Source organism: Borostomias antarcticus (genome assembly GCF_949987555.1).
Source record: "Borostomias antarcticus genome assembly, chromosome: 4".
Lineage (NCBI taxonomy): Eukaryota > Metazoa > Chordata > Actinopteri > Stomiiformes > Stomiidae > Borostomias > Borostomias antarcticus.
This window is the reverse complement of record NC_140237.1, coordinates 10,022,467-10,037,055: the sequence shown is the minus strand read 5'-3', so window position 1 is coordinate 10,037,055 and position 14,589 is coordinate 10,022,467. Positions and strand designations below refer to the sequence as shown.

The 14,589-nt window shown below is 46.5% G+C and overlaps 2 protein-coding genes across 2 annotated transcripts; both read right to left on the bottom strand.

The window, feature by feature from the left end:
• Nucleotides 1–39: 39 nt before the first annotated feature.
• pigb (phosphatidylinositol glycan anchor biosynthesis, class B) lies at nucleotides 40–3,158 on the bottom strand. The gene is made up of 12 exons (XM_084437217.1): nucleotides 2,980–3,158; nucleotides 2,582–2,711; nucleotides 2,361–2,478; nucleotides 2,152–2,256; nucleotides 1,917–2,047; nucleotides 1,655–1,795; nucleotides 1,498–1,549; nucleotides 1,195–1,406; nucleotides 1,031–1,095; nucleotides 722–941; nucleotides 407–587; nucleotides 40–245 (listed from the first exon to the last, which is right to left on the bottom strand). Exons 1-12 carry the CDS (start codon nucleotides 3,086–3,088, stop codon nucleotides 132–134), a joined length of 1,578 nt encoding a protein of 525 aa, XP_084293343.1. The 5' UTR covers nucleotides 3,089–3,158; the 3' UTR covers nucleotides 40–131.
• A 3,223-nt stretch (nucleotides 3,159–6,381) lies between these two features.
• On the bottom strand, nucleotides 6,382–13,557 carry LOC311308339 (E3 ubiquitin/ISG15 ligase TRIM25; the record flags this gene model as incomplete). Its single annotated transcript, XM_084437300.1, has 8 exons — nucleotides 13,482–13,557; nucleotides 12,099–12,817; nucleotides 11,566–11,674; nucleotides 11,043–11,138; nucleotides 10,473–10,706; nucleotides 10,231–10,253; nucleotides 8,402–8,547; nucleotides 6,382–6,635 (listed from the first exon to the last, which is right to left on the bottom strand). The coding sequence occupies exons 2-8, from the start codon at nucleotides 12,683–12,685 to the stop codon at nucleotides 6,382–6,384; spliced, it is 1,449 nt and encodes a 482-aa protein (XP_084293426.1). The 5' UTR covers nucleotides 12,686–12,817; nucleotides 13,482–13,557.
• Nucleotides 13,558–14,589: the final 1,032 nt, after the last annotated feature.

Below are 14,589 nucleotides of genomic sequence, written 5' to 3'. Positions count from 1 at the left end.
TATTTACTGATACAAAATACATATTGTTCAGTGCTTGTTATGAGGTAAAAAAGCAACAATAAAGCTTTTTTTGGTTTAGTGTTAGTCATTATTTAACCACATTGGGAAAAATGATACAGTATCACCGTATGTCAGTGCCTTTCGTAGACGAGGATGCTTCCTCCGACTCGCCCCTCAGGAACGTGACTGTGGAATATCTCTGCACTTCTCACATACCTATTCCCTCCCAAGAACACAGAGATATCCTGAAACACAAGGGATGGGAAATAAATAAAGGGATAGTTCACTCAAAATACTGAACTGAGACTTGATTAGTTGGAGTCTAGACCATTCTTAGCTATGTATGCAGTTGAGGGAGCTTTGAATTGCTTGGAACTAGAACTGCCAAAGATACTTTGTCTCTAACCTTCTCCAGGACATCAAAGATCACCAGATGTGTTGGCAGTGAAGACTTGTATGGAAACGAAATCCTCAGCCAATGAAGAGGGTCATCGAAGAACTGTGCGGCTTCATCCACATAGCCCTCATCCCCTGTCAGGTCTGGCGGGCATTCCAGGAAACGCATCCTCATTGGACAGTGGACGTGACTACAAACAGATTATATTAATCGGGGCAGGTCGTCAGTGGTCGAGCCTTGCTGCCACTCGAGGCTCTGACCAATCAGAGGGAGGTGTTGGAACCCCAGATGTACATGACAGGTATGAGAAGTGGTGCAGGCTACCTGTAGAGAGGGGTTGAGTGGCAGGGCATTAGAAAGAAGATGTCTGGCTGCCCAGGGCTTGTGGGATTGCTGGTGTCACACAAAGTGTGGAGATGCCCCATGACGTCCAGAGCCCCTCTCTGGTGAACCAGGCTGGTGTAGAGGGCAGGGACCAGGTTGGAGACCAGCAAGGCACAAGCAGCATGCCGCCTCCAGGCTTTCAGACTCGCCAAAGACATCCCTGCAATCGACATCCAGAACATATCGCACATTTGAAGTCTCTAAATGAGCAAGTAACACGGCAGAATCTCTGAAGACTCAAACACTCACCGCAGAACACCATGCAGAGAGGTAGAATAGGGTAGATGAATCTGAACTCCTTGTGGGCAAGCAAGCTATGAGGTAGGACAAAAGAAAGCCATATTGATCTCTCAGATCCTCTGTGATAATGCTACAGTAAGTTCTTATAGCCCTTACCGGAGTGAAACACAGACCTGTAAACCCCTACCGTCCAAGCCACTGTGATCAACAGGATTCTGTACTTCTTGGGAGCCAGGGTGCATCCATGGAGGAAAAATAGAAGATGGGGGCCCAGGACAGCAAACAGGCCCTGGCTGAGGTACCAGTGCCAGGGGTGGACGCCATAGAACTCCGCCACGTTGTGCAACACGTTCAACTTCAGGAAGTTGTATTGCACCAGGGTCCACTGTGGGAGGAAGTTATTGAAGGCAGCAATGAGGTAGAGAATGCACTGTGAGAGGAGTTCATATCAGCCATTGATCTTATGCTTTCCCTACCTTGCCGTAGAATATACAGTCAATCAAAGTTGAAATCACAAGAGTTAAAATCCTGTAAAGGAGGAGGAGGGGAAGGTTGATCCACTACCTGGAGATGTGTGAAATAAAACAATGCAGCCGATGTCACATGTGTCTACTAACAGAGAGAGAGACCTACCCTATGGGCAGACAGTGGTGAGTTATGAGTTTCAGCTTCTTCTCCTCTTGCCAGAGGTGGAACACCAGCAGAGGAAGCCACACGATCAAGGCTGTCGGTCGAACGACGACTGCCATGGCAACCAGAGTCAAATATTTGGTGCTGAAAAAGAAAATGCCAAAAATGTAGATAGAACTGTCCAGTGCTGCAGGTAAGATCTTTGAGAAGAGCCGTTATGGTCTGTGTGAAGTAAGTGTTGTGTGGTGTGTGTGCGCAACTGTACCTGTTGTGTGTTTTAGAGCCAGGCAGCGGGTAATAGTACAGCGCCAGAGCTGTGAGTGTGGTCTCCATGGTGTTGGTCAGAGTTCTGGTGCAGCAGTACCACGTGAACCAGGAGCACAGCTGGCAGAAGAGCTGGGGACACAGACGGAGAGGAGAGGGAAGGCGGTCTACTTTGTGGCCTTGCGTAGCACGATCATTGTTAGCGGACGCGTTACAGGGGAAAAATCATTCCTTACCGTCCATTTTGCAATGTCAGGATGCTCCAGTGTTCGGATAAGAGAGTAGAGCTTAATGTCAGCCAGTGCCGCCAGGAGTGCTTGGACAATTCGTGGGAGCCACACCTGCAGAATCCACAATACTGCCACAGCTGTAGGGCCGCACTCCCAATGCATTTAGCATCAGCAATATGGACGTAGACATAGGTATTCAATGAACCATCACTTACCAAGAGTTGAACTGAATCATAGTTTATTAGGTGTAGTATCTTGTACACCACTGCAAAGAGCAGAGGATAGGAGAAACCCCTTATTCCTTCCTTCCATTCCCAGGTCAGATAACCATAGGTGAGACTATTAAGGATTTTAAAAAATACATACAGGAGGGATGTATTCTGCAAGTCAAATGTATACGATACACACAGTGTGTGTTCTGTATTGGAAAGGATATTTGAAAACCATGCGATGGGAGACTTCCAGAGACTGCCAGTACTCGTCAGGCACAAAGCTGGTTTGGACCAGGAAGCAGTTGATAAGGCGAAAGGCCACAGAGAACACAGCGACACTGACTCCCAGCACTCCTGGGGAGGTCGAAATAACTCATATATTAGTCAGTGTCTAATCTATTGGACCACTGTCTTTATCAGAGGAGATTGTCAGTCTACATATATTTTTTAGCTACTGGTTATATGATAATTAGTAGGATATTGCAATTGTTTCTATTTGCATTTCTCCAGCTGTTGATTAACCTGAGTACAGTAGCTTGCTGTCGATACCATACTTATCGATCTATCATAATTCTAGTTAGACAGAGTATAACAGTATAACAGCAAGCCTGACATAGCCTACCATTGTCAAGAGGACATGCTTCTTCTTTACTGTAAATTTGGGATTTTCGTTTCCTAAGTTTAACGGGCTCATTGTTTCCTATGTTTACGCGCGCGCGAATCCTATCCATTACTTCTATACACTATTATACCGACAGAAACGTTTTAATTACATGATATCAAAAGCACCTGACCACACCAATTCCGTGTTTACGTCTGTGGGTGACGTATCATGAAGCCTATGGAACGCCAAATGGGTCAAAACGTCGAGTTCGACGTCCCTCTTAACCAGGCCAGGCCCAGCCTGGCTTATGTGCGTGGCTGGCTTGTTTCTGTTCAGGACTTGTAGGACGGAAGCTAGCCATGTCACTGAAATAGCTGTGAATTGAAATGACATGAAATAATGTCTGATAAATTAAGATAGGACTTGTTGCCTGGACACATCAGTTCCAATGCTTCCAATGCTAATCCAGCACAATAAGAGCGGGATAGCAAGTTAGCTCATGAGCTCACAATTAGCAGCAGCTTCCAAAACATTAATAGTAGTGGTCAGTGGCTAAAGCAGTTACACTGATGATTCCTGTAACATTAGCTATTTTGCTGCAATTGGTTCAATTTCTGTTTAGGTAAGGGATAAAAAGATTGGAGTGAAAGGATGAACGTGTGGAGGTTTGGGGTATGGTCCCATTAAGTCATCCCCACCGGGGCCTTGAACCCCGGTCTCCCAAGTGGAAGTCTTATGCTCTCACCACTACTCTACTTGTGCAGTGGAGATCGGCAGCTTGGTTTTGGTGTCCTTCTTCATTTTGGTGTGCTCTAGTGTTGGTTGGGGTTAGAATAAGGGTTGGGGTTGGGACAAGATCTGACCTATAAGGCAAGGGGTAAAGGTTGGAGTGGAAGGATGAACATGTGGAGGTTTGGGGTATAGTCCCATAAAGTCATCCCCACTGGGTGGGAGTCCTATGCTCTCACCACTACTCTACTTGTGCAGTGGAGATTGGCGGGTTGGTTTTGGTGCCCTTCTTCCAATCCCTAGTGTGGGTTGGGGTTAGAATATGGGTTGGGGTTGAGACAGGATCTGATCTATAAGCCAAGGGGTAAAGGTCGGAGTGAAAGGATGAACATGTGGAGGTTTGGAGTATAGTCGAATAAAATCATCCCCACCGGGGCCTTGAACCCCGATCCCCCATGGGAAGGAGGGGAGGGAGGGAGTGATGACCGGACAAAGTGCGCTGGCATGAAGCTGATTGGCCACAGGGTGGTGCTATAATGAGCCAAAATGCTTAAAAGTGGCTAAAACGTAATCAATTGCTCTAGCTCCCCAAATGGGGTTGATTTTGCTTGTGTGAGTAGGTCATGGGAGGTTTGGACACGCCATATTTAATTTTGATGTTGATATAAGCGTTTTTGTGCAAAACCACCCCCATCACGCTTATATCGAATTTTCATGAATTTGTATGATCTCATTGTTCAGATGTGACTATGGCGTGTTGCACTTGCTGCCTTTGATGCGCCTGATGCTTAGCCCCATTATTGCTGCATGCAATTTTTAAAATTGAATTTGAGAGAGAAAGAGAGAGGGAAAGAGAGAGAGAGAGAGAGAGAAATAGGGGTGGACATAAAGCCAGGTGGAGAGGTAGAGTTGTGTCTCACTATGGATGATGTTCTCCCAGTAGATTTTCATGTGGTTGTCTGTCGGAGCGGGTCTGCTCATGGTTGAAGACCAGGGCGTGCAGCAGCTCATGCTGGACTGTGCCATGGTACACACAGCCCTGGCCATCCAGACACCCTCTGACCCTTACCATGATGACCAACATAGGAGGTACACCTGGAGAGGGGAGGAGGAGGGGAGTGTCGAAATTGTAGCCGTAGGTGGGGGGAGGGTCCATGTTACATGCACCTATGACATTTACATGCAACCCTTGTGATTGTGATGTTTAAGTCAGTGTGAAACCATCTATGGCTTCTCTCAAGAGTTCAAGCCCAGGGGGATGCAGAATATAAATGCTAATGCATACTCCATTGTGCTGTGACATTTTTAACAATATTTTTAATTTGTAGCTGTTATTGTTTCATGTTTGTTGTAGCTGTTACCGTTTCTTTTGTTTGCATCTCTTCATCTGATCAGTCGTTGGTCTTAATCAATGCCACAATCAGTCAATCAGTGAATCCATGCTCAGTCCAGAGTCCCACAACTCATTCCCATCACAGTATGTAGGCCTACTAATATGTTCATACAGGATTTCTATGGTGTAAATATCTAGCTGTGACATTTATACTTTAGGTCAAACTGCCAGTTTCTCACTTGGTTCTAACAAGAACAACCTTCCCTTGTTGTCTGGTTGTGAGTTCAAGCCCCGGGTGATGCAGAATAAACATGTTAATGCCTACTCAGGCATCGTACAGTTCAGATTTCAGACACATGATTTAAGACGTTTTAAAGAGGCCCTCGTGTATTTGTCATCGTCTCCTTCCTCTTCCTCCTCAAAACGCCCGGCCCTGATCCAGTGCTGCGCAGCAGCTGTAAATCAACTTAGATTCGTCTGAATTTAAAAAGACAAGAGGTACTGAAGTACTTCCAGCGCAACGAGCTAGAGCTTCGCAGGCTGTAGGCCAACATTGATGAGATAAGAAAATAATTTCTTCTACAGTACGTCTCACTTTCACTGTACGCCTACTTGTCTGCCAAATTAAAAGGAAAATGTAGAATATGATCCTCCGTCTAGAGAAAACGTTAAAAAAGTGATTCAATATCAATAAAATGTGATTCAATATCAATAAAAAGTAGAAAATGATTCAATGTCAATTACACATTATCCAGTCATCCTTTATAAAGAACATGCCATGGTGATATGGGTATATCATGTTTTCACCAAGCTTACAGTAAGTTATAACCTAATTCAAGTGATTTATCTTTGACATTTTGAACACATTTAATATTCATATACCAGATGTATACTCTTTCAGCAACTGTATTATAATCTTAAGACCAGTAAAAGGGTAAAGAATTTCTGTACAGTTGACTTACCTGTTTTATTAATGATACTAGCCTATGCAAACAGAAGCACATAATATACTGTACGTCTAAATAAAAACCACTAACATAAAAAACAAACACATGATCAATATATTGTCACTACTTCCCTGCATTCACAACTCTGCAGTGAAAAGTAATAGTTGTTGAAGAACCGTATACTTTCACTTATGTATAAACTGAGCTCACTCTGGTACAAATCCACAAAAACTGATTACTTTAGGTTCTTTTTACACAAACAAGCATTATGATTTCAAGTCTGTCCCCCCTAGCAGTTTGAAACTAAAGTTGGCACAAAACACATTCTTTTCAGCATAGTGTAACTTTATTAAATATAAAATTCAAGATATTTTAGCAACAACTTTTTTCAAACAATTCAGTTAAGAATGCTCAGAGTGAGATCAAATGCCCTTCCTCCTCCTCCCCATCCTCCTCATCCTCCTCATCCTCCTCCTCATCTTCCTCACCCTCTGGACTGAAGTCTTCGTCTGCTGAGTCGCTTTGGTTGGGTTCATCCTCTTCTTCCTCCGCCTCCTCTTCTCTCTCGCTCGGCATTTCTTCCTCTTCCTCGTCGTTCTCAGAGTCGTTGTCTTCCTCCTCTATGGCGTTATTCTCCTCGTCCTCCTCGCTACCGGAAACAGGACCTGGGGGGAGAAGAAAAAAAACGAAGAGGTCAGGAGACATGGCTCAAATAGTATTTGAAATCATTTCAAGCATTTTGAGTCTTGCAGTCCGTAGCGCCATACTGATAGTTGAGAGAGAGAATAGAGTATGTTCGGTCAATGTACTCTGTTGTAATGTAATCTGACTGTCTTTCGAATATTGTGAAGACATTGGGCTAAAGAAGACAACAACGCCTCTACTTCGAGATGCCTGCGGAGATGAGGCATGAGCACACAAACACGTGAGCTTCTACAGCAGCATCACAGTGTGTCCTGACTGGAGGCATCACAGCCTGGTACAGTGACACCACTGCCCATGACAGCTACGCCATCCAGAGGGTGGTGAAGACAGCGCAGAGCATCGGTGTGGAGCTCCCAGCCATCGAGGATCTCTACAACCAACGTGGCTGCAGGAAGGCCATCTCCATCACAAAACACACCAACCCCACCCCACCGTCATTACTTTTAGAGGTAGTTGAGGATTTCCGACCAGATGGGGGCGCTGTCCGCTATGCGGAGTTGTATGGCAGTTGAAGAAGACTACCTCAAAAAATAATGACGATGTCACAAAAAACGGCTAAAAAGATCACTTAACGGTAGCGCCGAGCTTTCAAAACCCATCGTTTGTTAGAATAGGCGTTTCTGCTTTGGTGAGTTTGAAATGTTTATTTGACACTTTTAAATGAGTGACAAGCGCCGCCAACTTGGCGACTATTTAAAAGTCAAAATGTCCTATGTTGGTAGAAAGGACTGTGGTAGCAGATGCTAGGTCCTCAGCGCTCAGTTCCTGAGAAGGGCTAACTCATTCTGTGCTGTCAGCTCTCTGTAGCCTACATGGTCCACTGGGCAAAATCGAGAAAAAAAAAGTACTTATTTGTAAAATTTCCATCAATTTTTGCATAATTAATCTAATCAACACATTAAATTCACAGTCCTAATTTGTCATCATTTATCATATCTTTTAATAATCGTTTCCATTATTTACAAAGCAAGAGTGCAGTCTGTTGCAGTGCAGTATTTGTTTGGGCATGCTTGACTTGTGTTTCAACTTTTTCAATTACTGTGTGACTATGCGTCACTGGGTCTTCCACCCTCACTTGTCTCCATTTTTTTTTATTTTTTAAAGATTGTAGGCTCATGCCTATATTGTATTTTATCACTTCCCGTTATTGTATCCGTCCTGTCTTCGTGTCAGTGTTTATTGTCATGCATTAACAGACCAAAGCAAATTCCTCACAGGTGTAAGCCTACTTGGCTCAAGGAAAATATGATTCTGATTACCCACACTGGACTCGAACTTGGGTCCTCTCTGACTTACCAACCCACAAACAAACCTGCTACGCCACTGAAAAGCTAGCAAGTCGACGGCTCAATTGGCCAGTATTACTATTACACTATTATACTGTGGACTTCAGACATGTCCTTATATGGAGCTGGTGGGGCGTTTACCTATGCTAATTCAGGTGAAATGGTATGTGCTTTCATCTTACGAAACAATGGGATAAAAACACAGCTGCGAACAATTCTGCAGTTTAAGAACACATTCATGAATCTGACAGGCTTTTCTTAGACGTTCTGACCAAATTTAAGAAGAAACTTAGGAAGATATTGGTGAATGAGGCCCATTGATTGAGGCGTGTGCACCTGAGGTGTAATACCCTATATACCTGTATGAGAGTGTGTACCTGGGGTGTAATACCCTATATACCTGTATGAGACAGTGTGTGTACGTGCATGCGTAGACTCACAGAGACTGTCGATAGCCTCGTTGATTTCGGTGCGTACCACGGACAGAAATTCTTCCATCTTAGCCTCCATGTTGTCCCCCAGAGTGTCGGTGTCCATGCTCGGGTAGTTGGGGGAGAACAGACGCTTTTTCAGCTGACTGCAGTGACTGAGACACAGACACACCAGGGCTTGAGACACAAGACACACCAGGGTTTGAGACACAGACACACCAGGGCTTGAGACACAAGACACACCAGGGCTTGAGACACACACACACCAGGGCTTGAGACACACACACACCAGGGCTTGAGACACAGACACACCAGGGTTTGAGACACACACACACACCAGGGTTTGAGACACACACACACCAGGGCTTGAGACACACACACACCAGGGCTTGAGACACACACACACCAGGGCTTGAGACACACACACACCAGGGCTTGAGACACACACACACCAGGGCTTGAGACACAGACACACCAGGGCTTGAGACACACACACACACCAGGGCTTGAGACACAGACACACCAGGGCTTGAGACAGACACACCAGGGCTTGACATACAGTTGAATTTGCCTCTGGGCCAGTGGATGTTCAAAGTTACTGGCCCCAATGTTGTATCACTAGCCTGGAAGATATAGCCACATTTTGCTAACACTTAAACAGGACATACATGGCAAGCATTTTATAGAGTCAGATATCAGTGGTTTGTCACAGAGTGAAGAGTGCTTGTAGATAATAGGCTGTGAAACAGGTTGGTCATTTGGAGCCTGAAGCCTTCATCAATGACACCATTTCTGTGCACACATTACATTACAGTCATTTAGCAGACGCTTTTATCCAAAGCGACTAACAATAATTGCATTTAACGTAGGAAAAGCCAAGAACTACTACTTACCAGAACTCGGTGCATCTTCTTTCTAAAACAAGTGACTAAGAGCATGATCTAGTGCTGAAGGCAAAGTGCAAGAGTAGCAATATAAAATACAATAGGTGCTTAAGCACCAGCAAGCATGGGGGGGTTTGAGGTCTGATGGCTATTCCGCTTTTCACAGAGTGCGCCCTGCACTTTGGGCTTGGGGATCAAACCCTGTACCTTCCCACCACCTGCCATTTGAAGAGTGCTGACTCCCTACAAAAACAAACTCACTAAATGCTGTCTTATTATTTCACTGTGGCAGGGACTCAAACGTCCACTAGAGGGCGGTAGTAACCACATAACTAGCCGTCTAGCCTAATAGCTTGCTAACTTTGGTGCACTTTAACAGGTGATGATGGGATCTAGTCAGCAATTACTACGAACTAAACCTTCAAACATTATCTAGTTACTTCACTTGAGAGCTGTCTAATGTTTTCCCTCACTTGTCTGCATACGCTGGCATAGATCGGCAAAGCTTGCAAAATACTTCTCCCTTCTCCTCATCATACCCTAGCAAAGGCCAGCGATCTGGCCAGTGAGGCTGGAAACTCGTTTTTTTTCATACTCCCTGTCATTTTCTGTGTGTCTCCGTGCTCTCTGCCTTGTTTGTGGAATGTGACTGCAGCCGCAGTACCTGCCTATTCTCCCAAAACAATTCGTAGTCGCGAATCTCTCAAAAATGTGTTTACTATAGGAAGACAATTGTAAGCCTCTCTCTCACTCTCAGCAGGCCATAGAAAAGCATTTTTTACTGGCCCAGAGGTGTTCAAGACAGCACCGGCCCAGCGCTTATGTCAAGCCCTGCACGCACGCACGCGCACACACACGCACACACACGCACACACATGCGCACACACGCGCACACACGGAATTATACATCAGATACACACAACATATCAATGTATTACATAACCAGACACTAACCGTTTTGTGGAAGACCTGTGCACCTGAACAGCAAAACAGAAGCAGAGCATTAGACTAAGTTCTGATTCAGTGTATAAAGTTTAAATTATTTGAGGTTTGTTTTGGATTCATCTCAAAAGATTAGCAGTTGTTTTCAGACTGGCTCCATTCATTGGTTCATTGAATCGGCTGAATCAAATCAAGTGCACCCCTAAGTTGGGCAGTGGATGCACTTTGGGACACAGCTGGAGAAAAAGGCTCACCTCCAGGAAGCGGAACGGGTCGTTCTCCTGCAGCAGAACCTCGATGCTGCTGCGCAGCTCCCGCAGACGGACCTGGTCCTGGCCCACCTTGGTCAGGTTCTCCTGGATGCTGGGCCCCAAGGTGGAGGAGTGGGAGTTGGCACACTCCCTCAGGGAGGCCAGGAAGTCCTCTAACTTCCGGCTCAGCACCTCCCCCAGCACCGCCAGACGCTGCTCGGAGTCATCCTGGAACTTCTGGAGGTGAGAGAGAGAGGGGGGGGGATAGAGAGAGAGAGAGAGAGAGGGGGGGGGGGGGGTAGAGAGAGAGAGAGAGAGGGGGGGGGAGAGAGAGAGAGAGAGAGAGGGGGGGGACAGAGAGAGAGAGAGAGGGGGGGGACAGAGAGAGAGAGAGAGAGAGAGGGGGATAGAGAGAGAGACAGAGAGAGAAAGAGACACACAGAGAGGAGGCGGGTTCAATCGTGTTCAATTCATTTTGAACGCAAATATTTCATTTTCATTCAAAAAAGGTTTTACATTATGGACCATACAACAAGATGTTGAGGATGCCTGGTTTCCCAGACCCATGCTCACCTTGATGTGTCTCTCTTCCTCCTTGAGTTCCTGAAGGATCCCATCTGCCTTACTTAGCTTACTCTCCACCCTGTGGAGCTGGGTCTCCATGGAACGCTGAGAGAACGAGGGATTGAGAGAGAAAGAGAAAAGAAAGAATACCTATTGTCAACGATACTTTGCACACAGGAACATTCACCAGGTATACAGTGATCACATGCCCGCCCACACTCACACTCAATCTCTCACACCCCACACACACACACACACACACACACACACACACACACACACACACACACACACACACACACACACACACACACACACACACACACACACACACACACACACACACACACACACACACACACACACACACACACACACACACACACACACACACACACACAGGCTTCACTTCACTACACTGATCTAGACTGCCACAGAATGCCATTGATGGACCTGGAACAAAGGTGAATACAGGTCTTTGCTTTGTTTGGCTTTGGACTCACACCTGTCACTAAATGGGTTACAGCTGTACCTTCAGGTCTTTCATAGTGTTCTTCAGGGTCTTGATGGTGTGGCCTGAGTGATGTCCCTCTATGGTGCAAGCATTGCACAAACACACCTTGTCATCCAGGCAGTAGTATCTGAAATCACACACAGATTGGAGTCTGGGAAACTAGATGATTATGGGCACTCATTCACTATGGGCACAACAATAACCAATAGAGATTCAATTCTGGTAGTAGCCTCCTCTCTCTCACCTGTACATCTCGTCTCTCCAACCCCATTTTCTGATCAATCTGTACTGCCCTACCTCTACTGCCCTTTCTGTACTGCCCTACCTCTACTGCCCCATCTGTACTGCCCTACCTCTTCTGCCCTATCTGTACTGCCCTACCTCTACTGCCCTATCTGCACTGCCCTACCTCTACTGCCCCATCTACTGCCTTTCTGCACTGCTCTACCTCTACTGCCCTACATCTATTGCCCTATCTGTACTGCCCTACCTCTACTGCCCTACCTCTACTGCCCCATCTGTACATCCTCTCAGTATCTGGTCCCTCCTACCTGTACATCTCGTCGTGCTCCGGACAGTTCCTCTTCCTCAGGTCAGCCAGGGGCTCGGTCAGCGGGTGCTCCCTGAACGCCAGGAGCTCCAGGTGGGGCTTGATGTGCTCCTGACACATGGACACCTCACACTTCAGACACGTCTTAACTGCCAACGCCCCTCCTGCCGCGGTGCCCGCCGCCACATTCCCAGGCCGGGGCCCCGGAGCTCCGGCCTCTGCCCCCTCCCCCCCCGCCTGGCCCCCCCAAGGAGGGCAGTAGTCGCAGGGGACAGCGGTGGGGTTCTTGGCCTGGCACTGGCTGTCTGGAGCTGGATCATTGGCCGCCTCCCCGGCCCTCTTGCGGAAGTTGCTAGCAATGTTCGCCAGCTTGAAGTTCTTGAGGGGCTCGGCGCTGCAGCGGTGGCTCTCGCGGCACTCCGGGCAGCGGAAGCGTGCGCGTTCCGTCTGGCGCTTGAGGCGGTGCACGCAGGCCAGGCAGAGGTTGTGGCCACAGGGGAGCAGGTGAGGGTTGTCAAACACATCCAGGCAGACGGGGCAGGTCAGCTCGCCTTCTAGAACATTGGACTGCTCAGCTGCAGAAGCCATGGTTCCAGGTGTGTGTGTGTGGGGGGGGGGGGGGTAGGCTCCAGGGGGGGGTATGTGTGTGTAGGAGGGGGGAAGGGGGGTTAGGGGGGAAGGAGGGGAAAGAGAGAGTACTGTATATGGGCTCACGATGAGCTACAGATTGAGAATGGAATAGAAAGAATGGAATAGAAAGATAAGAGGGAAGCATAGATTGATAAATACCCCCTTAGAGAAGCAAAGTCGAGACACCTATTTTATCTCATCTTCAATAACTATTCTCAACTTTTTTTTAATCCTTTCTCTCCAGTCGGGGCGCTAGATAGGCCTGATCCATTCTTCACAGGACAGGCATCATCAAGACAGAACATTGTGAAAAAGGAAAATGAAAGCGTGACACAGCTTAAAAGATAATTGTTTGTAACCCCATGGTAGACAAACTTTAGCCTGGGTAGTAATTGTTAAACTGGCCGCTGACACCCATTATGCCACTACGGATTCAGTTTAGTCAATTAATAAATTAATGAAGCATTCGGCGCATAACAGCTCATTCGTGTTCAGCCCTCAAAACACTTCCCCGTGGTCCATTTTGCAGGACGGCTAATCAAACCCAGAGTACTTCAGTGCTCCAAACAAGCGGAAAGAATAGAACTAGCTGGAATGATCTATGGACTATAACAAATAATTTGCAGCCAATAGGCTACCAGGCTAACCCACATATAATGTTAGCACACAGCCTACTTTGTGGAATTGATTAATTAGCTAGCTAGCTTAGCATCAGCCTACCTGCTGTCTATAAATTCAATCGACCTCTTCTTACCTGTCTCTTACAATCAGACCGACCGTCTCAATTCCTATCCGCTGCTCCCAACTCTGTAGGTTAAACACGATATAATAACTCATTTTCTGAACGACCAATCACAGGTGTCTGCAATCGATGAGCGAGCAGGTCACGTGACGTTTGTGTTGCGAAGCATTGGTTCATATGGTGTATACGCCGGGCCAACTTGGGTGAGCGGAGTTATCTTTAAAAGCCTTGAAAAACAAATATTCCACCCCGGCGTGTAAAATGGTGATACAAATCGAGGATCCCCGATACACGCTTGGTCGACCCCATAGTGTTTGTTGGAATCTGGATCCCCGAGAAGCTAGAATCTGGACCTAGGTTTTGAGAGATTTCGCAATGGGTGACTGCGAATACGTAAACATTTTCCAAACACAGGTGAAGTTAGTGCTGGACATTCTCCTGAATGTTGCAGTCAAAGAAATAACGCACATTTTCAAAGGCACTGCGGGTAACTTTACTGATCAAAACACTTTGCCGCCTGAGTTGAGAGTGGCAGAGGGCCAGATGGGGCTAGAACGTAGACTGACCCACGCGTTGAGAACATCACTCGGCCCACATGTCAAAGCAAGCGCACACGTGTCACAGGCACAGCATGGAGATGCATGTGGTGGGTGTCAACAAATCCATTCGACTGTGATAGCGATATAAACATTGTTTCCGAGGCCATATGGCTCGGTGAATATTTTGGCGAGCAGAATGAGGTGCGGCGCACCTGAGCCAGGTTACAGCTCCTCCATGCAGGGAGGCAGGCAGGCATGAGCAATATATAATATATAATAATATATAATAAGTCTGAGCTGTAATACTATAGCTAGCTTGTTATTCGCACTCACTCATGTTGTAAAACTCACAAGAGGTTCTAAAATTTCACATTCAGGCTCTAGAACTCACATCCTAATAATCCCTATCTTTGCCTATGTGTGATTCAGGAAGCGAAGAACCAGTATGCCACTTCCTCCCAGAAGAAATTATATTACCCTCCGAGGACAAGCACACCCAGACGATACACCCAGACAACACATCCTCTGTCCTTGACCAGTGCAAGGACGAACTGACCTTAACCTCGCTTGCTGAACACTTG

Excerpts from the sequence above, each read along its gene's own strand:
- pigb (XM_084437217.1), bottom strand. The coding sequence starts at position 3,088 with ATGGATAGGATTCGCGCGCGCGTAAACATAGGAAACAATGAGCCCGTT. Across the intron at positions 2,479-2,581 it reads TCCCATCGCATGGTTTTCAA|CTATGGTTATCTGACCTGGG; the intron begins ATATCCTTTCCA and ends TAATAGTCTCAC. Across the intron at positions 1,550-1,654 it reads CACCACTGTCTGCCCATAGG|GATTTTAACTCTTGTGATTT; the intron begins GTAGGTCTCTCT and ends CCTCCTTTACAG.